The sequence below is a fragment of the Chlamydotis macqueenii genome, chromosome 28, assembly GCF_036417535.1.
Source record: "Chlamydotis macqueenii isolate bChlMac1 chromosome 28, bChlMac1.mat, whole genome shotgun sequence".
Lineage (NCBI taxonomy): Eukaryota > Metazoa > Chordata > Aves > Otidiformes > Otididae > Chlamydotis > Chlamydotis macqueenii.
In genome coordinates this window covers 2,451,541-2,477,665 of record NC_141583.1, presented here as the reverse complement: position 1 = coordinate 2,477,665, position 26,125 = coordinate 2,451,541, and the positions used below count along the sequence as shown (strand labels likewise).

Here is a 26,125-nt window from a genome sequence, read left to right as displayed (position 1 = left end):
CCAGCCCCTTCACAACGGTGTTGGTCCTGCTCCAAAATGATGGGGGTGGAAGGGGCTGAGTGCCCCCCCACCTTCCCCAGCGCGGCTCTGATCCCCCCACGCTGCAAAGGGGGGTGGGGGGGATACCCCCAAAGGAGGGCTGTGATTGCCTGTGACCAGTTTAGGGATCCCCCACTCGATCCATGATTAACCCCCCCCAGGTGGGTCCTGGCCCCTGGCAGCCAGCATTTTAAAATAGAAATTTTTGGTTTTTAATGCTAAGTAATAATCAACCTGACAGAGAATTAGTGCTAAACAAAGCGCCGGAGGGCGGCGGGGGTCACAGGCCGCACGCACGCGGGGAGGTCACGGCGGGGCCAGCGGCACCAGGGAGGGCACGGGGGGCGATTCACTGCTCTGAACGCAAAGGAAAGGGTGGAGAAGGGGGGGCCCTGGCGCCTGGTGCGGGGGGGTTAAAACTTCGGGGCTGCCATTTTCCCTTCTCCTGGGGCCGGCAGTGCCAGCTCTGCGCTCCCCCGAGGAGGGGAGGGGGGGCTGAGCCCGGGCTTGGGGCACCCCAGGGGGACCAGGCTCCTTCCCACCCCCTGCTCACATCGCCCCCGGGGCTCCGGCGAGGGGTGCTGCCCCCCGCCAGCCCAGCCCGACACCCGAGGCTGGGCGAAGCAGCCAGAAACTCTTGTGGTGCAGAGGGGAGAGGAAGCCTCACCGTCCCAAAAAAAAAAAAAAAAATCCCAGAACGGAGTCAAAACCCCAGGAGCAGGAGGCAGCGCCGCTCCGTCTGCCCCCCGAGCGGGCACCGGCTTCAAGGAACCCCCCCAGCCTCGGGCGAGCGCCCGCGGGTGCTGCGGGACGGCACTGGAGCGGTGCCCTGCGCCGGGTGGGACAAGGGGACACGCGGCTTTCGGGGAAAGGGGTGCGAGAAACGAAGGTGGGGGAACAAGGGTGGGAGCTGAGGTGGAGGCATGCAGGGAAGGGGCTGGGGCCGGTGGGTGGGATTTTGCCTCCGCCGCCAGCCGGTGCTGCCAGCAGAAGGCTCGGGTCACAGCAGACGCCAAAGTGGGGGCGCAGGCCCTCCCCCCCCCAGTCCTAAACGTTGCGTGAGATCGTGGGAGCGTTCACAGGACACCCACGGGCGTAATACTGACGGGAGGGCCAGGCGGCAGCGCGGGGGGCGAGCACGACCCCGCCGTCTCGGGGCCTTTTGCTGGCTTTCCCTGGCCGCTGCTGGACCCAACACTTCTGTGATGGCAACGGTTACTGCATGATCTGTTTGCTTTGATTTTTTTTTCATAAGTGGGTTTTTGTTTTGAGGTTGTGGGGTTTTTTTTTGTTTTTTGTTTTTTTTTTTTCCTTGCTTGGTTTGGTTTGCTGGGATTTTTTGTTTGTTTGTTTGTTTTTGTGGTGGTTTGTTTTTTTTTTCTCCTCTCTCTCTCCTCTTGATTCATTTGTTGCGGAGTCTTGGTGAAAAGCAGCCCCGAGAACAAGCTGCGCTGGCCTCCTTTTTACCGTTGAGGCACAGGACCTCTTCCCCCAGTGGGACAAAGCTCGGGCCTGGGCCAGGCACAGCGGCAGCGCAGCACCGTTCCGGGTGAGGGAGGCGCGCAGCCGTCACATGATGCCGTTGGTGAGGTACTGGAAGCCATCATAGAGCTTGGTGGTGATGGAGCGCATGCTGCCGTCCACCATCTGCTCGATCAGCAGCTGCAGCTGCTCCTCCGTCATGTTCATGTGGAACCGCTCCTTCAGGTTGCGGATGGTGGAGGAGCCGTGGAAACAGGGGAGCTGTGAGCCTGTGGGGAGAGCGGGACAGGGTTTGGTGCAAGGTGACAGGGCCCAGCGCAGCCCCCCCCCCCGCCCCGGGGCACGGTGGCCTTGGCATCGGCTCTGAGGCCAGTTTGCGGCACGGGGATTCCCTGGGTGCTGCTGGTGTCAGGGTTACTCGGGTGCCGCTGCCGCAGAGGACGCTGACACATTTACAGCCTCTTCCCCCATGGAGGGAACGGCAGCCCCCTTGGGTGCGTTTTAGGCTTCCCCGGGGCACAGCGGCGCTTGGCCATTGCCACGGACACGTTTCCGCTCCCTTCCCGCTCCGCGGCGCAGCCCAGGTGCCCCCAACGCCCTGTGAGAGGCAGAGGAGGGCCAGAACCCAGGGCTGGGGGATGCTCCCTCTCCCCCAGGAGACACATGCCCCGCTCAGGCTGAGCTGTTCTCACCCAGGCAGCGCTCACACCTCTGACACAGCCGGGCGGCGCAGGCAGCCTCAGCCTCACGGGCTCCAGCATCCCCCAACCCCTTTCCCTGGGCCGGGAGCTCCCCATGCAGACCTCAGACCCCAACAGGGCAGCCTAGAGCCTCCCCCACTACGAGACTCCTCCAGGCGCTCCGCAAACCTCACGCGCTTTCCTCCAACGGTCCCCCAGCCATTTTTGGGCGATGCTCCATGCGGCCCCAGACCCACACGTGCTTCCTCTGGCGAAAGACCGTGCGCTGGGGGCCTCTGGCTCCCCTCACCTTGCTGCATGATCTCCACGATCTGCACCACTTTGTCCATGTGCTTCCGGGCAGCAATGAGCCCCTGCAGCATCAGCATCTTGTAGTAGTTGAACATGTCCCCGTCCAGCCCGCCCATCACCTGGAAGGGAGAGGCCATGAGGGTGAGAGGGCAGCGGACGGAGAAACGCTGGGACAAGGGCGTGCCCTGAGCCGGGGGACTGTCAACAGGAGGGGCACGACCGGATTTTTTAGGGAATTTCACTTCTCTGAGTGAAGCCACCCCACAAACAGAGCACCCTCAGCTTTCAGCTCATAGCTGGGTCCCAGGAGCAGCTCGGCTGAGGCTGCAGCGCTGGCCAGGAACCGCCCCGCGCATCAGCCAAGGGTCCAACTGTGCCACCCGGCGCTGTGGGACCACCCTCACCCCTCGCTGTCCTGTCCCCCTCCACTCACATCCACAAATTCCGTGGTGAGTTTGAAGGCAGACGTCTCAAAGCCAAGGTTCCTGGGGGAGCTGGAGAGGATGAATCCAAAGTCGATGTGGATTATGTGTCCATCTGCATCCAGCAAGATGTTGCCGTTGTGCCTGTGTGGGAGAGGGGAAAGTTTCCGTTAAGGTCTGCGAGCAGGTGCACAGCCCCAGGAGCAGCAGCGCTCCCAGCTCCCAGGATTTCCCTGCTGTATCCAGGGACAAAATGATGAATCCCAGTAGAAGACAGGGCCACGGCGCGGGGGGACCCACCTGTCCTTGACCTGCAGCAGGTAGCACACCAGGCAGTAACCGGCACAGCTCTGCACGAAATTCCTCTGGGCCGTCAGGAAGGATTCGGTGTTGTAATTGCCGTGTTCTTGCAGGAAATAATCCAGCAGCGAAAGCAGGGATTGCTTCTTGATTTGGTGGATGGACACAGCATTCACCACCGGCTCAATCATGCCGCTGTCGGCAGAGATGACGAGGATTTTGTATGGCTTGATCCAGAGTGGGACACGCTCCTGTTCCCAGATGGACTGGTGGGAGAGAGCCAGAAAAATCCCTCAGGGCCCAGGGTGGCCCCACGCAGCCACGGCCCCCGTGGCGGCCCCGCTCCTGTCTCACCTGCAGCTGCTTGAGGACCTGGAAGGCGAGCAGCTCCTGCCGGAGGTCGTCCCCGCACTTGACGATGACGGAAAGGAGGCGCCAGGAGGGCAGGTGGCCGTAGGGGGACCCTTCCCGGATCCTCCTGCAGGGAATGGCAAGGATGGGAGCGCAAGGAAGAGGAGGGCGGACAGCGAGTCAGCCCCAAGGTCTGGGGAAAGCCTCTGGAAACGCAGCAGCTCTGCTCAACTGGGACTGCAGAATGAGCTCCAGGGCCCAGGATTGCAAGAACAGCGCACCGAGCCCTCGCCCACCACAGGGCAAACCCCACCTGAGCCTCAAGCTGTCTCTGAGAACAGCAGAGGGGAATTCACTTCCCTCGAACCCTTCAGTCCCCCCAGCCCCTCCATCAGTACAAAGCGGACAAGACTTCCGCCAAATCTAGAGAGCCCAGAGAGCTCTCCCTCTTACTCAAGGAAAATTTGGGGGTTGGACACACAACTCTGAGAGCAGGAACAGGAATGGGTTTATTTAGGGACAGGCCAAACCCTTCTGACGTAACAGATGCCTATAAATACCTGGTAAAGCCCCTCAAAGCCCAACCCAAGAGCAGCAAAGCTGCCGCGGATTTTCTGCTTCCTCTGGCACACCCACCGCTTGCCACCGTCCGCCTGCCCGTGCCCCGAGCCAGCACACCCACCGCGGGACGAGCAGGGGCCACGGTTATTTACCGGGCAAATCGTGGGCGATTTCCTTGGATTTCCGGTACGTACAAAGTCCCTGCAACGCCAAGACCCACCCAGCACACGCGTGCCCCCCCCCTTCCAGCCCTACCTGACTTTCTCCTGCCAGGGCTCCTTCAGGGCAACAGCGGATGGGTCCTCGGGGTCCCTCCTGAAGGAGGTGGGGGTGTGCGCCAGCTGCTCCGACAGCCGTCGCCTGCAAGACAGAACCGTTAAACAGCGAAAAGCCGTTGGTGAGGGAGAGAGAGAGCAGCATCACCACGTGGACTCAGAGCCTCTTCGGTTCAAAGCACTTTACGAAGCTCATGGATTCACCCCAGGCCCCAAGGCAGGGTCTCATTCACTGCTTCGCTGGCAGGAAAGACGTCAGCGGCTGAGCAGGGGAGGCTGCATCAGCCCAGAACATCTCTGACACGCCCCTCTTTAGGGCTCATAAACGTCCACCGCCCAGAGTTTGCACAGCCCCTCGTCAACCTCTGCAGATGTTTTTTCTCCAGGAACCCAGCAGAGAAATTTCACATCTTGCCTGTTTTGCACCTGAACTCGTAACCCACCCCAGTGAAGGCACTGCCTGGGCTGCTCACGCCCCGCCAGCCTCACCTGATGTCTCCAGCAGCGATGAACACGGGCTCGCGGCTCTCCTGGCTGGTGATGCTGTCCACAGAGAACTGGGAGATGTTGTCACAGCTGTTGGTGTGAACCTCCGGCAGCTGGGAGGGGAAAGGAGTGAGATGTGGGATGGAGCGGCTACTGAAATGGGATTTCCACTCATTTATCGTCCCAGGCAGGAGCTGGGACGGCAGTGCCACCTGGAAAGACTTCCCGTCCCGCGATGCTGCTGCACTGGATGCCGACAGCGTCTCGCAGCGCCAGCGAGGGACAAACCCCGCCCGGCAGGCCCGAGCCTCACCTCCACCTGCAGCTCCACGATATCGTCCACCGACCAAGCCTCGTCGTCATTGTCGTAGTTGGGGACAGTGGTGAAGCTGCTGGTCCTCTGCTCATGCGTGATGCCGCACTCGGGGAGGTTCTCGGCCGAGCGTGTGCTCCGGATGCGGTTCTCGGGGATCCGGGCGGGCACATTCGCGGTGTCGAAATTGTCACATTCAAGTACTTCAACGTAGATTAAATAGGGAGCCTGGGGGGAGCAAAACCTGGCGTGAGCGGGGCATGGGCGCTGCAAGCACTGCACGGCTACGGGAGGCAGCAGGGCGCTCTCTGCTCTTGCAAAGCATACGCTGAGGGTTTTTTGGCACTTTTGAGGGCAAAGCTGTGCTTTTCAGTAGACGTGGAACAGCCCCAAGGCAGGGTCGGCCCTCCCGAAGACCCCGACAGCACACGGTTCAGGGGACCGTTACTCTCAGGGGGATTTTTTCCCCCTACCAGCTGCCTGCGCAGATCTCTCCCAGCTCTGGAAGCAATAACACAGCCCGTGGCACCCAGGAGATGCCCTGAGCACATGCATGAAGCATTTTTGTTTGCTCGATGCCCAAACGGGGGGCCACGTCAAGGGCAGAAAAGTCGCCTTTCGAGGCCAAAACTGTTCTCCGGCCGCTCGTACCTTGTCCTTGGAGTTGAGGACGACGGCCTGGGTGTGGGGCACCCGCACCACGTGATGGTCAAAGCCAGCCGTCGGGAGCCAGGCGCGCGCCGGCAGCTTGTGGTTCAGCAGTGACAGTTCGGAAATGAGCCGCTGGGTCTTCTGCTCTTTGGTGGGCAAGGTGGCCAGGCGCTTCCCGATGGCGATCAGGGATTTGATGAATTCTCGCTCCGGGGCAAGTCTGACAGGCTAAAGGGGTTTGGGGAAGGAGGGCGGGGGAGAGCGTTATAAAGGCAGGAGGGGGATAAGACACCAGCAGTTCCGCAATCAAGCTTCACAATTTAGAAGCACCGGGACAAAGTCCCAGCCCGCTCTCTTCCCCGCTCTCGGATCATGCTCCTGTAACCAGAGCCATGCTCATCATCTGGAAGCAGGGCAGGATCAAAGCACTTTTTCCCCTCCTGTTGTGCTGTCCAGAAATCCTCCTCCCTGAAACTCCAGAGCCCACATCCCCACCAAAGGCCCCGGATCCCCAGGGCCACGGCAGAGGGAGCACAGATCAGCCTCACCCAGCTCGGCACTGGGTTTTTTTCCCCGTATCCTCACCCCAAAGCCTCGATTGTGGCTCGCTAGGATCATTTGGCCAAGATCAACCTGTGATTTAGGAAGCCCCTTGGACCCACGAGCCCCCTGCACCCCGCAGCCTGAGCTGAGCTCTCTGCTCGACTTTTTCAAGCTTTTAAATCAGAACAACAAACAATTGCGACTGATTTTGCCAGGTAAGATGCAGAATTAAACTTGCAAAAGTGGTCACTGTACAATCATGCTGGAAACGCACATGCAAAAAAGCTACGGAGCGTGACAGAAGGAAAAGCAAAGGAAAACGTCAGAGAGCCGGGAACGGCTGCACAGCAAAACAAAGGGATGATAAAAAAAAAGGATCAGTCTCGTGGTTCCCTTTTGGGAAAGGGCAGGTGGGAAATCGTTTGTATCTGTAGTCCACGTCAAAAATCCTTCCAAAAATCCTTCCCGCCCCTTCCTCCGCTCCGCTCAGCCACTTGCCTCGCTGGCGGGCACAGCAGAGGCGCCTTCAGGCCAGGAGGCAGCTTTTGCACGGCCCCTAAGCTGGCGATATCACTTCCACCTCCCGGGCAGGGATAAATATTTAAAACCCTGCACCAGCCGGGGGTCCAGCCCCTGACGGGTGGGAAAGCAGCCGGTTCCGCTCAGACCCTGCTCTGCCAGCCCGTGCCACAACGCTTCCTCGACCTCCGGGATCGGTTCCCTCAACTGCATTTAATCCCATTTCTGCAAAAAGCAGAAGGCGATCTGCTCCTGCTGACACCTGTTTGTGTCCTCTCCCCTGGAATTCGGTGGCTGCGGCGTCCCTGCCCCTCTAAGCCTGCTTTCTCGCTTTGGCACACAGTCGATGTTGTCCCAAAACGGCCCCGTACCCGCCTTGCCCGCTCTGAGGTCTCCATGCGTTACTTGTCCCAGCAGAAAAACTTAATGAAAGAGTTGCTGGTGGGAATTTGAGACGGTGCCCGCGCACAGGAGCAGAGCGCGAGCAGAGCACTCCTGGTTCAGCCCTGCGTCGACCCGTGGTATCACCAGCACAGGCCGTTTTTACACCCCTTCTTCTCCAGGGATCCCAAAACATCTTCTCCCTCTTCCGCAGCGAGCGGAGCAAAGCCATCCCAACCCCAGGAGCACCCCGTTGCCTCCGTGACCCATTCTGCACGTCCCATGTTCATGCTCCAGCTGAAAAACCTTCAGATCCCGGCTCCTCCAGAGAGAAACGTGCAGCCGGGAAATGTCCTGCCCACCCCGTCCCGCTCTGAAGGCATCCCCTCGAGTGCTGCTCTGGTCTTCGGCGTTATCGAGGGACTCAGCACGGGAAGTTTTGCATCCTGTTACGGAGAGGGAGTTTTGGAAAACGGCATCAGCTGAAGCAGGGCTGTCCCCGGCCCGAGCCATCGCAGGAAACGCACTCTCCAGCCAGCCCGACGAGCTGCAGAAAGAGCACCGTGCCAAAGCCGGGCTGCAGAGAGCTGCTTGTGCCCCAGCTCTTCAAAATCACTGTCCCAAAGCCAGCAAAAAAGAGGACAACGGGAGACGCTCTTCCCTCATCCGAGCACTCGAAGGATCCTTCTGCTGCGCTGGGCCAATAAAAATATTTACTTTCTACCGTTTACTTTCTACTACAGCAAAACATTTCACTGCCAGCACTTTGAAAAAAAAAAAATTCTGTTCTTAAGTCAGGCAGGGCTTTGTGTTTATGTTTTGCCAAGGAGCGTTCTTCTCCCCGCAAAGGTTCAAACCGCTCCCACACTGCAGGGACGACGCCGCAGATCTGCTCCCGGTCCAGGTCGCGTGCGAGGTGTTGGCGGAGGAGGGAGACCCAGCTTCAGCCGACGGCTTCAGAGCGACACTGGAGGCGTCACGAGGAGGCGAAGAGGCAAGGCTGCTCCAGCTCTGCATAGCCGTCGCGCCTGGGTGGGGTTCAAAGCATCTCAAAAACCCAGGGGGTTAATTTGGGACGCTTCCCAGCTGCAAAGTGGTTGCCCTTCCCAGCTGCCAAAGTGTTTTCCGCCGTTCTGCGGACCTTTACCCCGACGTCCCACCTCTCCCCAGCTCCAACCACCACGATTTCTCATTGCAGAGCTCCACACAGCAAAACGGTGGCCGCCCCCCCGTTTCTGCTGCCGGCGGCTGCTCACCCCAATCCCATCCGATCTGCTCCGAGCTGGAAACTACTCAGCGGTGCCTTTAGCTGAGAAACTGCCGGGGGATTTCGGCATTTCACCGATAACCAGCACCTGGCACGATTTGTGACCGTTCAGCCCGGTGCAGGGGCCAGCAGGTTCATAAATTTGGCATGGATGCTTGCAACGAGCCCCAGTTGCTGCGATAACCGTCTGCCGCGGATAAAAAACCTGCGTCTGCAGAGCCAGGCGGAACAGGGTCTCCTGCCCCAGGGTACAGGAACGGGCGTTCACTACCGCCCAGCCCCGGGCGGTGACGGAGGTGACAGCGACAACTGTCACGGGGCGGCTGGAGGACTGCGCTGTCCCGAGAGCGAGGAGCCCGCACGCGCCCCGCTGACGCCAAGCCTCAAAAAGCCGCGGGAGGAAGAGACGTGGCTGCCTTCGCTTGGCTGGGAGGAGCGGGAGGGAGAAAAAAATAAAGCAGCTTGTTTAAATTCGGGACTCGGAGTGCAGTGTCCTGTCTCCCCCCGATCCGAGCATCCCACCCCGCACGGCACCACTGCCTGGGAAAGTGGTTTTGAGCATGGACTACACATTCAATGCGTGAAATCCCAGAGAACACACAGCCACTGGCAGAACGACACGGATGAGGAAGATGCTACTGATTTTAAAAAAAAAAAAAAAAAATTAATAATGAAAAAGGCTCATTTTGAAAGAAAAACGCTCTATTAGGGAAAGGTTGGGTTTTGATGGAAAGACCAAAGTTGAACACACAGAAGGGGGAAAAAAAAAATTATCTGGGGAAAAAAGCAAATTAAATCTCATCTGGCAGAGAACTTTTAAGTCAAATTCAAGGAAACAGCATTTCCTCTTTCATCCGCGGACGCCGCCACACAAAGGTCAGCAACTGCTCAGACCGAAATGGGCAGCATCAGCCAAGGCCCCCCCCTGCCTCGCCGTTCGTTGGCAGTACGAGGGTTTTTCTCTCTCCCTTTTTTTGGGTGGGGGGAAGAATGAACGCCCAGGGCACCCCCCAGCCACTCGGGCCTTTCTGCTTTATTTTAGCCAAACCGGCGCAAGCAGATTTGCCCAAAGCTCCGTTTCCGGCAGCGTTTTGGCCAAACGAGCAGGAAAGGTTCAGACGAAGCTGGCGCTGCCGTGACACGAGAGGCGGCCAGCGCGTGCGTGGCGCCAAGGGGGACGCTGGCTTTGCACTCGCCGGGGGCTCAAGCGGTGCAGACGTTGGGACGGGGATTGCTGGGGACCAGAGTGGCTTGCGGTGCACGGCCGGGGGCCGGGGTTTGGTATTTTTGTGGCAGAGAGGAAATGCTGCTGTGGGTGGGAGAAGGCAGGCAGCCCGGGCGCAGGGACGAAACGGGCCACTTACGGGAGAGAATGACTTATCGAGACTTTCCGTACTGGAGGAGAGCTCCTGGGAAACGGAGGAAAGGGGGATTGGTGGCGGTTTTGGTGGTGGTGTTTGTTTAAAAGGAGAGAGAGGAAGGAGGGAGAGGGGGAGAAAAAGCAATAGTTTAGCTCCAGGTTCACAACCATCACTTTTCTTTTTTTTTTTTTTTTTTCTTTTTCCCCCCCATCCCATCACAATTTTGCTGCCTTTCGCTCTTGGATAGGAAGCGGCACCCAAACCGGCACACGACGCTTCCGCAGCAAACGCGACGACAACGCCACCGATCTCAGCCGGAGCCTCCTGGGGCCAGGGCGCTCGTGCTGGTACCAAACGGGGAGCAGGCCGCACGGCTCATCCCCGCGCTAAACGCCCATAAAACCCCCGCAGATTTTCCCCGTTTACATCCTTTAAAATATTTTTCTATCCCAGAAGCGTAACTAAGGCTTCAGCTCTGACTTTCTTGGCTCAAATCGGCTGCAGAGACCAGAGCTGCTAGGGCTCATGCCGATACCTGCCACATGACCAGTCTCTTTCCCCCAGCAAAACCACTTTATTTTTCTCCCCAGGCTCTAACTCAGCCTTTAATTTCAGCAGATAAAATCAACCCCATGGAAACTTTCCTGAAGATTAAAAAAAAAATCTGAGTTTTAATCGGCAGAGGAGCCACAAGCCATCGACCACATTTCCCTGCCACCCCACCACGTACATCCACCCTAACGGTGCCTTCCGTCTCCAGCCACGAGTTCAGCCTACAAATCCACTATTTTCACACCAAAAAGAGACAAAACGGAGCTCTGCACTCTTGAGACCAGCGGGTAATTGGTTTTAAAACTCACTTCCCAAAAAAGAAACAAACAGGTCTGGGTTTAGTGTGTTAATTACAGGGGTATGCTAATTCCACCAGGCTTAGGGCAGAGTTTTCCAGTTCCTCCCAGACTGAGGACCCAAGCTCCCGATTTTCATTTCAAAGTCTTAAATCCCCTGACTTTCGAGGTCACGCACAACCGCTCCTTCGCCGTCTGCAGCCTCTGCTCCCGGCCGGCTTCACAGGCGGCACCCGTCGTGCCATCAGGACTCTGATCCCACTGGAAACCTTTAAAAAGCGATTTACCCACTTTATCCAAAAAAACATTGGCTTTGAGAATCGCAACCGTCGATGACAGGAGCTGGAGACGACATGGACGCCGTGCAGGGCAGCAGAACCGTCTGACCCTCCAGCACAACCTCAGCAGCTCCGGGCGTGCTCAGAGCTGGTTCCTCCCCACCCGCCCGCGCTTCCAGCGATGTCATTTCCCGGGTGGCTTCACTCCCCAGCTCCGAAGGATGATGAGCTGCAGGGGCAGGGAAAGCTGGGGCAGAGCTTGGCCTAAACCCAAAGGACACGGCTGCGGAAGGACCCGCTGCAGCCCCCCCAGGGGCTCGGTCATTCCCTGTTCCTCCACGTCCGTCACAGGGCAGCTCTGCCCCAGGGCAGCTGGACCCAACGGCCACCCAGGGAAAGACCTTTCTGGGGCCTGTATTGAGTCTCTGATGATTTCCCCAGCGAGGTCTGGTAGTTCTACAGCAGTCAGCCCGCAAACTGTAATAAAAAAAAAGTAAAATAGAGTACACAGCTTATTGTGCAAGCAGACCCAGCAAAGTTTGGGTTCCTCCAGCCGACATCCCTCAAACTTTCCTCCCCGGAGCACGTTGACCGGCATCAGCGAGGGGCACAAACCCCCACAGAGCAGCCGATTCGGCAGAAAGTAAAGAAACTTGGCTCGTTTCCGGCTTCTCCTCTCTGCGGCATTTGGTCGAGGCTCCGAAAAGTTCCTGCCGGAGGAGAGTGGGGTCGCAGGAGTCTCTTTTTCCTGGGAAACTGGGCTGGAAGGAGCGGGAAAAGGAAGCACATTCAAAGGGTGCCAGCAGCACGACTCCTCTCCCTTGCAAACTCTACACACAGATGAGCCGCTCGCCAAGCACGGGCGAGTTTCCAGATCCATCACTTGGAAAATGAGAAGCCTTGAACATTTAATGCGCCGGTCTCGCCTGAGACATAGGCACAAAGCGGTGCTTACGGGCAGCCACAGCCATCACCGGCGCTCTCCCCGTCACCCACTGCTCCGTTTGCAGCCGCCACCTCCGCAGGGTTCGCTTTGGGGTTTTAAGGTGAAATTCTCAGTCTTTTTTAAGACGTCGAAGTGTCCAGCACAAGTTTCTACCTGGTAAACACAAACCATCCTACCAGTAAAAATAACTTCAGCTCCCCGTAAAGCACTCGACAGCGAGCTTGGCGTGTCTTGGCCCCGACGTCTTCCGACTTCTGCTTCCACAAAACCCTCACAGAAGGACTTCCCTAGCTGTTGTTAAACTAAATGAGACATTTTGGATCTTAAAAAAAAATAATCTTAAATGAAGACAGCTCTTGAGGGGCAAGCACCTCACCAGTACTGCTGGTGTTATGGGGAAATGCTGAAATTTTAGCTACAAGCCATCAAACCAGGATGCCTGGAGGCATCACTTTGTGGCTTGAGTGACCACCGTCACCGTGGCCAAGTGGAAACCTGGCAAATCCCAACGGGCGATGCAGAAAAGACACAAAGCCTCTGAAGTCGGACCTGCCTGTGGGAAGGCAGCACCGCCCTCGCAGCGATTTGCCACGACGGCGTGGAAGGGGATTCTCTGGTAGCCAGGTTGCTCTTATCGTGGCGGGGAAACGAGCTCTACCAGAAAAAGCACCTTCACCAGCGTTGCCGAGGGTGCAGTTCCAGAGGTAAAAGGCCAACGCTTCTCCACGCCCCGACTGGCGAAGGCAGGGCAGGGACGTGGGCTGAAAACCTAAAGACCGGGGTCAGAAGTGTCGGGCGACCTTGAATCAAAAGCAGCTTTCAGGTGCAAGGTCCTGCACCTGGGCGTGGCAATCCCAGGCACAAATCCAGGCTGGGCGAAGAATGGATCGAGAGCAGCCCTGAGGAGAAGGACTTGGGGGTGCTGGTGGACGAGAAGCTCAACGTGAGCCGGCAATGTGCCTTTGTGGCCCAGAAACCAACGGCTTCCTGGGCTGCACCAAGAGGAGCGTGGCCAGCAGGTCGAGGGAGGTGATTCTCCCCCTCTGCTCTGCCCTGGTGAGACCCCACCTGGAGTACTGTGTCCAGTTCTGGAGCCCCCAGCACAAGAAGGACATGGACCAGTTGGAGAGGGTCCAGAGGAGGCCACCAAGATGATCAGAGGGCTGGAGCACCTCTCTTATGAGGCCAGGCTGAGAGAGCTGGGGCTGCTCAGCCTGGAGAAGAGGAGGCTCCGGGGAGACCTGAGAGCGGCTCCCAGTGCCTAAAGGGGGCTGCAGGGAAGGTGGGGAGAGACTCTTCAGCAGGGCCTGGTGTGACAGGACGAGGGGTGATGGTTTTAAAATAGAGGGGGGTAGATTTAGATTGGATATTAGGGAAAAATTTTTTACAATGAGGGTTGTAGAGCACTGTCCCAGGTTGCCCAGAGAGGCGGTGGATGCCCCATCCCTGGAAACGTTCCAGGTCAGGTTGGCCGGGGCTCTGAGCAACCTGATCTGGTTGGAGATGTCCCTGCTGCTGGCAGGGGGTTGGACTGGATGACCTTTGAAGGTCCCTTCCAACCCTAACCATTCTACAGTTCTATGATCCATAACTGAATCGGCGCAGAACTGCAGATGTAAACAGATTTGGATATCAACCCTCACTGCTGTTTCTCAAGAGAACGCTGATGCTGCTGGTAAAAAAAGAAAAAACAAATCTAAAACCCACAGCGTGGGCAGCGCTGGCGTTGCGTGAAAGCTTTGCTCTTCCTCCACCGCCCACCCATGCACCGCGTCCCCCAGTCACCAGCGAGGAGCTGGCATTTAAGGAGCTACCATCTCCAGTGCTCCCTGCCCGGCAGCCAGCCGAGATTCTCAAACTGATTATTCAAGTAGCAGTTTTCTAATTAATTTTTTTTTTTTTTTTTTTTCCACTTGACTGGTGGGACGAGTTCAGCCAAACATTTCTGTTCGCACGGAGACACAAGCCTGCCCGGCCCTCTCCATCAGCCCAGCTCTGGAGCAGGCACTGAGCTCTTGCAGCTAAAGCAAGCCCTTCTCATTAAAAAAAAACCAAAAGCTGGTTTCAATCCAGCTGGTCAAAAAAAAAAAAAAAAAAAAAATTAAAAAAGCTGTTTCCCTGCCCTGCTCTGCATATTTTGAACCTCGATCTTACTCCCAAAGGGATCTGCAATGAACCACTCCTCTCCAGGCCGTCACTGTGATTTATTCTTCCCACCTCCGAGGCGTGGGGAGCTAAAACACCGGCGGGAGGCAGAGCAGGGCACAGGGAGCAGCCTGTCCCGGCTGTGAAGTTTGACACATTTGTCCTAATATGAAAATTTCTGAAACACCAGGAGACACCCTCATGGTCCCGGATTTCAGCACCATCAGCTGCGCTCTGCCACGCTGGCAGGGACGCCGGGGTCAGATCGCGGAGCACGGCTCGCAGGGGAGATAAGGGCTGCAACCCCCAGTCTGGGGAGAGGAAAACCGGGGAGCGGAACAGCTCACAGCCAGCCTCCGCTTTACCTCCGGGCTGGGGGATTTCATCTTCGAGAAAGGTTTTCCAAAAGCCATAGCCCTGTGAGAAACCGCAGAGGCAAAGGCATTCACAGGCTGCAAAGGCAGCAGGACCCGTTCGTGCGACAAATCCCCGGGGGCTGACGCGGACTTGCTGCGCCTTCGCTGCAAATCCTGTCGGGCTTACGGGGCAGGTGGCACGAAAACCAACCGCCCCAAAGCCAGCGAGGCTCGAGTTCTGTGGAGCTGGGTATGACGAAGGCAATCAGGCAGCCAGACGACCTTCTCTGCTCCACCAGGTATCTCCAGGTCAGCCCGAGACATTTCTGGTACGAAACCCAACCACGAAGGGTCTCACTGACGTTGAAGCAGCTGCTCTGCCCTGGGTGAGCTTTTGCTTCCACGTCGCTCCCTGCAGCCCTGCCAAAACCCCAGGGAGCCGGACGCCACGTCCCACCCACGGCCAGCTTCCACTCCGACAAAGTTTCACCAGCCGCTCGGCCCGACTCCATCACGTTCCTGCCCAGCATGACCGATTAACGGCACCACTGCAGGACCGGCTCCTGCCGCAGACAGCGAGGGACCTGTCTTGGAGACTGAACGTTAACAGGCAAGAAAGAAATCAAACATCCCCGCTGGCACAGCGCTGGGACAGCAACCTGCCCCCGCGTCTGGAGCACAGGGATCCCGGCCATCCTCTCGCATCCCAGCGGACCGCACAGCCAAACCCACCCAAGCAGGAGGTCTCAGATCGCTTCCTACAACAAAAGACTTCGCAGCACTGCCCTGGTTTCCAGCGTCCCGTTACAGCAGGGCCAGGGCTCCCGTTGCTCAGGGGGAAAATTCACCGCGGGCATTTAATCCAGCCTTTGTCTGTAAATGGAACGGAGAACCAGACACACCTGGGCTCCGGCAAACAAAACAAAACCCAACCCACCCTGGCTTTTGGGGCTGGAAAGCAGGGCTGGAAGAAAGGCCGAGCCCCTCCAGCTCGCACCGGAGGGACGCAGGATGATGTGAATTTCAAGCTCACGGCTTTTCCTTTGCACCACCATGTGCAAAGTAACATGCAAAGTAACAAACACAGAATTAATTTATACCATGAGAAACGTATTTTGGAATTATGTTATGGACGCGTAGCCCGACGAGGATTAAAAACCCACAGCGCGAACAGCACTTGAAATAAAACCTCTGCTGCCCCTCATTACGGTGGCTATGCAGCACGAAGTGATGACTGGAACACAAAACCTGAGTGGGAAAAACTATTCCCTAAAATCAAAGTGCCGCGGCTGCAGACGAAATGACAGATCCGTCCCAGGGGTGACTACTTTCCTAAGAGCCACCCCCCACCACGCTCTAAAGCCAACAGAGATTTTTTTTCCTTAAGCAGCGTTAATACCTGCTTTGGGGCTGACTCAGCTAATCCAGACCAGCGGTGAAGGACAGAGGCACCTTTAGGAGCCTAGAAACAGCGGGGGCCCGGCACTGCGCTTCCAGGAAGATCTGGAGCAAGGGGCAAAGGAGAAATCCTCTGAAGGAAAAATAAAACTCCAGAGGTGACGGACAGGAAAGGGTAGAAGAGGCCAAAATTGTTCAGCGCAGAGAGGACTGACGGGAAAATAACTCAGCCAGACATGGAGGGACGCGGGGAGAAGGGAATACGGTGCCACCACCACGTCAGCAGAGCTAAAAGGCGGCTTCAGGCTCCAGCAGTAAAGAGACGAAGCCTGGATGTGGGAAGCCCTCACCGGAAAAGAGCCCGGCTGGCAGCCCCGCGGCAGAGCCTCGGGCACAGGCAGGGACTGCGGTGGGACGTACCTGCCGTCCCCGCTGCACCTCCTGCCTCCTCTACGGCTCGTACATCCGATCGACGCTGCTTGAAAAGGCACCAGCGCTCCAGCTTCTCCCTACAGCTCTTCCAGACCAGAGTTCGTTCAGTTTCTCTGCTCTTCCGCAGCGGCTGGTCACAGACCAGGAACAGCCAACTCCTCCACAAACCCCCTTCTCCATCTTCCTCTCTTCTCCTCTCTTTTTTTTTTAAGATTGGGCAGACACACACACAGCTGACCACCTGAGGAGTCTGTGGGCTCAATAAGGAGACTCGGGTGTTGCAGCCTTCCCTCACCTGGCCTGATGACTCGCCTGGTTTTTCATCCCACTTTGGCCATTTTTTTTTTTTTTTGCAAAGAGAGAAACACAAGTTTCTCAGGAAGGGCAGCAGAAGCAGTTCCTGACCCACGGCTCAATGGTGCAGGCGCTGGCACATCGAGGGAATCAAGTAACTCCCAGATGAGAAAACATCAGATTTTATTGCTGTAAAATCTCTAGTTTAAGAAAGTTTGGGGAAGAAGCTGGTCCCAGTGCAACACAATTCAGACATTTGTGGGTTTCCTGGACCAAGGGCAAACCAACCTGCAGATGAAAGCAGCGCCGCTTCCATCCATCATTTATGTAAAGCTTCTGTTTTCATTATTCAAGCGGCTGCAGCCAGTGCAAGCGGGAGAGAGCCCGGCGCGCCCTGCTCCCCATCAGCCGGTTGTTTTCCACTGAGCAGGGACATGAAAGATCCATTTTCCCACCGGCAAACGCCACTGCCCCGGCTCGCGGCTGGGTTTTCGCCTGAGAACCGTGCAGAAGGGGACAGGGTGGGTTTTAACTTGAACTCAGCCCGGGCACCTGTCACTTCACGCCTCGGAAACCTCCTTCAAATCCTTATCCAAAGCCTTCCCCAAGTCTGGCAGGGAGGCAGGCGACCACGCGGCCACTTCCAATGATTTACAGCCCAGCGCAGAGCTGAGGTAAAGGGGGAATCTCGGGCAAGGCAGGACAGCCAGAAAACACTCCGTCATGACAAAAACAGTCACGGGATCTTCAGGGTCCAGATGGAGCCGCGGGGAACTCTGTTTTCGAGGTCTCGTCCACGCGAGTCACAGGGATGATCCAGAAAAGGAGCTGCGCGGAGTCTGGCTGATCTGCCTGGGTGCCGGGTGAACGGCAGCCAAAATGGGACCTTGGCGGCGATTTCTCACCATCCCAGGCCGATGCTCACTCTAAAAACCACCAGCCCTTCAAAAACAAAGCACCAAAATAGAAAATTCCCACTCCCAGCTCTTCTCCCTCTAGTGCCGCATCCCCGCTACCAAGGATGCCGCTCATCCTTCTGCTCCAAAAGTGTCCGTGTCAGCAGATGCGTGAACTGAAGGCACAGAAATCCCACTCCGGCAAAACCACTCGCTCTCTGGCAAGCACGCGCAGAGCCTCACAGCGCACACCGATACGGCAGCTCAGCACCACAGGGAAAGCAACTTCGCGCTGGTAACTTTTGGACACTTAAAAATAAAACCGTGGAAGACCCCACGAGAGCTATTTTGGTTCTGAAAACACGTCACACGCACGTTCATCTATTCAGCTGCCGTTTCCTTTAGCGTTAAGGCCACGTTAGCACCCAACCCTGCAAACCAAAAGCGTCCCCTCTGCGCAGCCCAGCCCCTCCAGCTGGCTTTCCACTGTTTCGGAGCCACAAAAAGACAACAGAAACCCAAAGGAGAGCTCAGCACGGGGCAGCAGCCACGGACAAAGCCCACGGCTGCAGCTCTCGGCCCCACAGCCAGGAGGGCGTGTGCACCAGAGGCTGGTTTTGACCAAAGCACCGGGACGGTGGAGCTGATGGCTTTATCTGCTCCTGCTCCCAGCTCTCGGCTGCCCAGGGCCTTTCCTGCCTGCAAACAAACCTCACGGTTGCTAAATCTGAACAAGTTGGGACAAGGAGGAAACTGGGATTTCCAACACCGATCAGAACGGCTGCAGATTGCCAAACAGAGACGCCAGTCGGGTTGCCCAAACCCTGTGGAAGTTCAGCAGCGCAGGAAGCGCCTCAGCCCCCCCGACCCCGCTCTCCGCCTTACCTTGAAGCCATCTCACGTCCTCCCTTCCCCTCGCACCAAGAAAACTCCCCCTCTGCAGCCCCAGCACCCTTGAGCGCGACCCACCGGTGCGTGTCAGTTTGCTCAGAGACATAGGAATGAAAACTTCACTCATTTGCAGCAACTAGGATTAAAAAAAAACCAACTCTGCGGTAAAGCAGGAGCTATGAGATGAGAACCAACCGCGCGGGCATCCCTTCCCAGGCAGGCTGAGCTTCGGAGAGCCCCGCTGTTACCTCTTCCTCGCTCTCGACTTTGGGATTGCTGGCTGTGCGCTTCAGATTGCTGCTCAGGCTGATGGTAACGGTGGCGTCCGACTTGGACCTCTGGTGAGTCCTTTTGGAAGGAGAGAGCCCCATCTCGGGCGCCGGGCTCAGTGACGGCAGCTCCCTCTTCTTGTGAGCCGGCTTCAACTCATCCGAGAGGATGAGTTTGCGCAGCTTGGTCCCGCGGGAGTGTCGCTGAGTGGAGATGTGCATGTCCGAGGAGTAGGCGCCCAGCAGCAGGGCGCACTGCAGGGAGAAGTTGATGCTCTGCCGGCAGCGGTGCACAATGTAGGGCTTGATTGCGTCTCCCACGTCCTCGTCCATGTGAATGTACATATTCAGCAGCTGCGGCAGGTAGAAGTCCACTTCTTCATTCCTAAAGCAGAACAGCCTGTTCCCAATGTACGCCTGCACGCCAGGTTCCTTTGAGTTGTACAAGTACGAAATAGCCATGGAGATATCAAAGAGTTTAGATTCAAAGAGCCGGAGCAGCCAGGACTGCTTAGCAGAGTTGTTCTTCTGCCGCTTCCGGGCGGTTTTCACCGTGTTGGCCGTGGTCTCGTCCTCCTCCTGGATCTTCGAGGCCGCGCCGGGTGGATCGTCCAAGCACTTGATTTCACAGCCCTCCCCGATGTCTCCGTTGGCCAAATCCCCCGCGGCCCGCGGGGTGCGCTCTGCCTCGCTGCCGTTGGCGGGTTTCGTTAAGCTGTCGGAGGAGATGCCGTGCATCAGCTTGACCTTCTCCAGGACTTCTTCGCAGGCTTTCTTCGCCACCTCGGGGTCGATGACCGCCAGCTCGCCCACACCTTCCGTGATGACGCTGAGAGACGTCCCGCCATTCCCCTGGGGCGCCGAGCCGGGGGCCTGCTCCAAGCCTGTCCCTCGGGCTGGGTCTGCAACCAAGTCTCCCATAGCAGTGGCGGGTCTGCGCGCTTCAAAGCTGAAAAGAAAACAAAACAAAAGAGTCAGGGACACAATCTGCGGAGGAGACCTGCTTCCAGCCCCAAGGTGGGAAAACAGGAATCCACGCTGGGATACACCTCAAGGGACACCGAGAGCTGAGCTCGGGGTTGGCGCAAACCCCTCCTAAAAGCCTTTGTCCAGAGAGGGAAGGTGCCTGAAGCCAACGCGCGCAACACAAGCCGGACCAGCGCAACGCCGAGCTGCTCACATTGGCTTTTCGGGGTCTTCTTGGCACCCCTTCCACTCAGACTTGAAAGAGAGCTGTAAACATCTATCAGCCATCACACAAAATGTCTCTGTTACCATGACAATAAAAAAAAAAAATTGAGCGAGCCAAAATGAGAAAGAGAAGAGGTAAAAAAATAAGGCAGTTGCTTTACGCTCTCCACCCTAAATTCTGCAAGGCTGGGGACGAGAGGGCCGCAGGCTGGGTGCACCCAGCAGCTCTTGCTGGAGAGGCTGAAGTTTACCCGCACGCGCAGGTCCTGCTTGTTTAACCTCTCTCCGGGACAGAGGGGGACAGCGGCACGCGGCGCTTTGACGGTGAAATCCCCCACTTGTGCCGGGCGAGCAGAGGAGCTGGAGCAAGAGCCACGTTTGTTACAACAAGGTCCCCGTTTTCAAAGTCCAAGATTACGTCTCCTCGCCAACGAGCGGCACTTAATTATGTTTGATAAATAAGGTAAACGCGGGATCGAACACACTTCCTGCTCTCCCCACCTCGACAAAAAGCGCAGTGGTGCATCTCGATAGATAACCGGCAAGAACAGAGAAGGCCGGTGCCAAGTGAAATCGGCCTCTCAAAATAAAAGGCGGCGCTCTGCTCAATCCAACGTCCTCACAGCGGCTCTGCCTGCTCCCCTTGATTGCTCACACGCCGCAACAAGACAGCTCGTGATCACCAGAAGGGCACAATGCCTTTTACAAATGTCAAGCGCCGCAAGCAGATTGCCAATTCCCTCCTGCTTTTCGCGTCCAGCATGGTGGAAAAAATCACTGTCTTTGGAAAAGAAGTGCCCTGAACCATTCGCTGCCTCTCTGTTCCCCCCTGTTTGATCTGCAGAGGCTGCGCTGGCGGGTCCTTGCGACGAGGTATTTCCCCGGTAATTTAATGGCCTCGTTTTATCTGTTTATTTTCACAAGTGATTGCAGCTCCCGACGCGGGAGAAAAGGGGTGAGGAAACCCACGGCATTTCTCTCTAAATGTTCCAAACGAGTGAAAAACGAGGTTGGCGTGTCCAGATGTGAGCGCCGCTTCCCAGAGAGCGGTTACCTCCCCTTGTTTTTCAGAGCGCTTAAGCTGTAACTCCGAGGTGAAAAAAGCCCGAGCAAAGTCCAGCAGCCTGAACCCATCTGAATAGCGTCTTTCACCCCGTCCGCACAGCAGCAGCGCACAACGTCTGCCTCTGTGCTCGCCGCTCCCTTCGGTACAAATCCCACATGCTTCAAATATTTGCGATCATTACATCCTAAAGACCCTGCACGCTGAAGGAAGTTGTTTTTCCTTCTTCGGGAGTCCAGCCTTGCCCCACAAAAGCCCAGCCAATCTAATTTTTAAGTTAACGCCGCGCCGGCACAAAGGAGATCCTTTGGCACAGCTCGGCGGGATCTGAAGAGGCACCAAGAGGAGCCAGGTTCAAGGAAGAGTCGCCCAGAGCTTTGCTGGCGGCAGCGCTTCTGGGGTCCTTCAAACATTTGCGTCCAGACAACCGGGATGACAAACCGATTAAAAACAAACAAAAAATTAGCGGTGGCACCTGCACACGGCTCTGCAGCCGCTCACCAGGTGCAGCAGTACCTGCGACCCCGGGCGGCTTGGTCGCCCACTGAGGGCTTTCCCAGCCCCGACTGGTTTATCCAACGCAGGAAAACGCTTTCGACAGCCTCCTCGCCGGGCCGGAGACGGAGAAAAAGCACGCAGGACCCCGTTAAACCTCCCTCCCCGTAAAGACGGGGCACAGAGGAAAGGCCTGGCGTGGTGCGGCAGCACACGCTGCAGTTCCGGAGGTTAAACTGCTTCCGCGGGAGAGGCTGGATCCCACCTGAGCTACTCATGCAAGGTGTCCCGATGACGAGCTGCTCCCGCCGCCAGCCCCAGCTCCCCGGTCCCTTTGCCGCCTTCTCCCGGCCAGCCAGGCCCAGAGGGGCCCCGCGCGCCCGCTGCACCGCAGAGAGGAGGCGGCCGGCCTGAGCTCACAACTGCTGAGTGGGTTCAAGTTGGATTAAGGAGCTGCGCAAGATAAATCCACCCACAGGCCTGCAGGGTTACCTCCGCACCGCAGGCATGGCTTTGAAATCCATGCATTGCTTTTTATTTTTAAAAATAAGTGCATTGCTTTTTAATTATCATTACTTTGCTCTTCAGCCCACCCCCACACTTACGCAGCTGCCTTCTCCAGCGACACCCCGCTCGGAGCGCACCGACGACACGTTTCCGCTCCTAGCGCTCCCCAAAATCCCAGCGAGGGAGTTTGCTCCCTGCCTCCCGCACCTCTCCACACGTTTCTGCGATTGGCATCACCGTTTGTTTAAGGCATCGCAACGTGCTCTTTACCTCTCAAGGCTCAGCGTAACTCCCCTGCTCCAAACCGCTGCTCTCAACGGGGATAAAAACCCCATCAGCTGCACACAATGAAGCAATCCAGTCTGGAAAACAGGCTGAGCTGAATTCATGCGGCTCATCCTCCACCCACAGCCCTAACGGGCCAAGTTTCTCTCTGGCGGAACAGCCCCGAAGCGGGTGATTAAACACCAAGGAAAGGGAAGCCCCTGTTAGCACGGAAACGATTGACGAAGCAGCCGCGTGTTGGTGCAGTGATGCGAGAGACCAGTTCCTTCAGGAAGGGACAAAAGCCGAGCGAGATCTACGGGCACAGAGCTGTGGCTTTACAGGAAAGAAAATAAAAGTCTCACTCCTGCCTGACTGGAATAAGAAATATTAGCCCTGGCAAACGACCAGAGGGACAGGATGAAGCCTCACCAAGACATCTGGTCTCTATTACGCTGCATTACTTTTTGTTTTGCTCGGCACTGACGGCCTTCGACATCTCGCTGCGCCTTCGGGAAGGCAACAGGAGTTGGATGGGGGCAGAAAACACTGCAGAGGCGCTGGGGGCCAGAGGAGGACGTATTGTGGATGCCCCTCCCTGCATCCCTGCTCCCCGGAGAGCCCCACAGAGACTCAGCGCAACTTCTCAGGGGATAACAGTCGCCTAATAGCCGGGGAAACTGAAACATAAAGGGACTGTGACAGAGAGATGGGCAGCATGCTGCAAGCATCGCTGAAGCGAGGACAAATAATTCTTCCTGGGGGACACAGCACCCTCTTTCAAGTCAGAAATCCCCTTCCAAGGGACTCAGCACCAACAGAGATGGGCTCCCACTCGGTTTTCACATTTGAAGCAGATTCAACCTCTGCACAGCACACGGGTCTCACTCTGCTTCAAAAAAAAACCAAACCCCAAAAAGCCAGGTTCCAGACCCCCCCAGAGGACAAACTCTGCCCGTAAACCCACCCTGCTGCACAAGGGCATTGCTGTGGGACTCTTCTCCCAGGGAGCAGCACTGCTTCCCTCTCAAAGCCTGCACACCATGGAGCAAATAGCAGAGGAAAAGCAAAAAAAAGGTGAATTTTCAGGGAAAATGGCAACGGGAAGCCCTGAGCCAGAGACTGAGCCATCGCTGGCACCACAGAGAGATGGGACAGGCTCCTCCGTCCAACGTGACCACCCCGCGTCGGGCATCAGGACAGAGCTTGGCGCCTCCGGTGGGACGGGATGCAGCTCGGCCTCGCTGGGATGCTCTCACTGGAAGGACTCCGCATCCCAGTGCCAAGCCTGCGTGTCCGAAACAGCAACAACCCTGGGGCTCGCACAGGCAGAGCGATGACTCGCCCCTGAATTTGGAATAGAACAGAAGCCACACTACAAGAAACAGAGCAGCAGAACAACAAACTACGCCACATGTTAAAGAACGGCTCCCGGTGCTCCTCAGCCTCTTGGCTCCGTAAAGGAGACGCCACCGACTCCCTGCTCTGAATGTCCGTCCACGTCAAACTATTTCTCATTTGTCTTTGCAGCGTCTTTCCTAGGAAGTCGTTCCGCCGAGGCACGGGGAAGAGGGAATCCCGCAGCCTGCCAGCCCCAGAGCCACACCGCCAGCGCTTCCTTCATTCCTTCCTCCTCCGCAAATGACACAGCCTCGCTGGAAGGAGTTAAATCCAGTGATTTACTTATAAATTAACTTCTCCATATAAAAAAAAAAATAATTGTGGGAACAGTAAAATCTCTCTCACCTCTGGGAGATGCTGAGAAGCACCCCAGTCCTGCAGAAAAGGTGGGTTTCGCTGGAACAGGCATCGCTTTGGCGAGGCAGCCCTTTGCAAACGCGCTCCACGCATACCACAGCCGCCGGCTCATCCAACAAATCACTCAGAAACACATACAACCTTGCGTCCTCTTCCGCCGCACCTCTCCGCCCCTGATGAGCATTAATTACGATCTCTGAGCAAGGACAAACCCTTCCATCCCAGCAGCCTGTTGCCGAGCACACCAAACCCTTAAGCAAGCCGCACTGGCACCGCCACCATGGGAAGTTTCCTCCTCCCAGGGATCACAAGGTGCTGTGTGCCTGAACGTTCCCACGCTTGTTTCTATACGTAAATTCACGATTTTGAGTTGCTGGTTTTACGCTCAGTTGCATCTGAGCCTTTCTCTAAGGCGCGCCTTGAAATACGCCGTCTAGATGAGACTTAAAATGGAAGGAGAAACGGCAGGCGCCCACATCCCTGGCTCGGACTCCGAGAGCAGCTCTTCCGCTGCGACCCAAACACGGGCCCTGAACTGCACGAGGAGAAACCAGCTGCGATTCAAGGATCCCTCGGCATTCGCGCGAGCCGAGGGCAGCCTCCGAGACGGCGGCCGGTTCACGCAGAGAGCGATTAAATCCCCCACGGGGAGTTCAAAACCTCCGAGGCACTGGCAAGCCTCTGCTCTTCCAGCGAGAGCAGGATGGCAACAGCGCTGGGAAAAAAACCCCGCGTTTCCACCCAGCCCTGCACCCAGTTACTTCCCCACGCTGCTTTCTGAGTTTCAACACGGGTTAAAGAGAAGCAGGGCAAAGCAAGCCATCAAATATTGTTGCTTATCGCGCCTAAAGTCACGATCAACTCGAAGCAGAAGTTTTTTTTGGGGAGGAAAAAAGCACTGACAGGTTACAACCCCCCCGAGCAGGCTTATCCTGAAGCAGCGCAGCTCGGCAGCCCCCCAGCCCAGCGCCTTGCATAATATCTCCGGTTTTTAAGGCGACGTTTTCGGCAACTACAGAGCGCGAAGGGCAGCAGACGGCTCCAAGAGGGGACGGCGGGCAAAGCCTGGTCAGAACCGAGTCCGACGGCACAGAGGAAAAAAAACCAGACCAAAAAGTCTCCGAACGGGTCCTTGCGACGCTTTATCCGGCCAGGGGTGGGGGACGAGTTTTGGGGCCAGAAGAGGAGCCAGAGAGGTGGGTGCCCACCCCCGCCCCCCGCCGGGATTTAGGGATAAGGACGAGCAGCCGGTACCTGGTGCAGCCCCATCCCGCACGACGGCCGGGTCTCCGCTCCGGGACGCCGAGGCACGGGGCGAGGCAGGCGGCTCATCCTGGGCAGCGGCTCCGCGGGGCCCCGGGGACGAGCGGCTGCTGCTGGGGAAGGGAGGGAAGGAGGGGAAAAAAAGGAATAAAAAAAAAAACCGAGGGGGAGGAAATGATGATTTTCCTGCGCGACGAGGTACTCCCGGCCCGCGGGGGCCCGGGAGGAGGCGGCGGCTCCCCGGAAGGGGGGGGGGGGGGGCAGCCGGGGGGGACCGATCTCCGCAAAACGGGCCCGAGAGCCCCCGCGCCCCGGGGTGACGGTGCCGGGCGGGCCGGGGGCACAGGGCGGCGGCTGGGAAGGCCGCGGCAGGGCCCGGTGCCTGCCGGTGGCGGAGCGGCGCTCGCCTGCGCGGGGCCGGGGCCCGGAGCGGAGCGGCGGGGGCGGAGGCGGGGGCAGGGACGGGACAAGCGCAGGGCCCCGGCGGCCTGGGGCTGCCCGCGGCGCCGCCTGACGGGAGCTGAAGGACCGGGCCGCCCGCGCGCGCCCCCTGCCGGCCCGGCGGAACGCGCGCAGCGCGGGACCCGGAGGGGCGGGGCACGGGCGGAGGGGGCGTGGCCCCGGGACGGCAGCCCGTGGGTTTTTTGTTGGGGACACCCCCCCCCCCATCCCCTCCCCCCGACCTTGGAAATCGCTGCTGCCGTCACGGTCACCCACGGGGCGGGTCACCCGCGGCGCCGCTCCGCGCGCGCCCGGCGCCCCGCCGAGCCCGTGTCCACGCGTGTCCCCGCCCCACGGCCCCGTGTCCCCCTCCCCACGGGTTCCCCCACCCCGTCCGGAGGCTGCGACACCGGCCGCGGCTTCACCCTCCGCACGCCGGGGCTGAGC

The 26,125-nt window shown here is 57.7% G+C and overlaps 1 protein-coding gene across 2 annotated transcripts; it reads right to left on the bottom strand.

The window, feature by feature from the left end:
- Positions 1–1,425: 1,425 nt before the first annotated feature.
- PI4KB (phosphatidylinositol 4-kinase beta) lies at positions 1,426–25,452 on the bottom strand. 2 transcript variants are annotated; one of them, XM_086768530.1, is made up of 12 exons: positions 25,229–25,452; positions 18,676–19,645; positions 9,947–9,991; positions 5,873–6,100; positions 5,222–5,449; positions 4,912–5,021; positions 4,403–4,507; positions 3,590–3,713; positions 3,236–3,501; positions 2,947–3,079; positions 2,512–2,632; positions 1,426–1,790 (listed from the first exon to the last, which is right to left on the bottom strand). In XM_086768530.1, exons 2-12 carry the CDS (start codon positions 19,615–19,617, stop codon positions 1,609–1,611), a joined length of 2,484 nt encoding a protein of 827 aa, XP_086624656.1. In that variant the 5' UTR covers positions 19,618–19,645; positions 25,229–25,452; the 3' UTR covers positions 1,426–1,608. The 2 variants fall into 2 exon arrangements, with proteins under 2 accessions (XP_086624656.1, XP_086624657.1); XM_086768531.1 differs by lacking the exon at positions 9,947–9,991.
- Between the last annotated feature and the right edge of the window lie 673 nt (positions 25,453–26,125).

What these genes read in the sequence shown, in the direction of transcription:
- PI4KB (XM_086768530.1), bottom strand. Translation starts at nt 19,617, where the DNA reads ATGGGAGACTTGGTTGCAGACCCAGCCCGAGGGACAGGCTTGGAGCAG. An exon ending in TCGTGGAGCTGCAGGTGGAG is followed by an intron (nt 5,022 to 5,221) that starts GTGAGGCTCGGG and finishes TTCCCCTCCCAG; the next exon opens with CTGCCGGAGGTTCACACCAA. An exon ending in AGGTCCTCAAGCAGCTGCAG is followed by an intron (nt 3,502 to 3,589) that starts GTGAGACAGGAG and finishes CTCTCCCACCAG; the next exon opens with TCCATCTGGGAACAGGAGCG.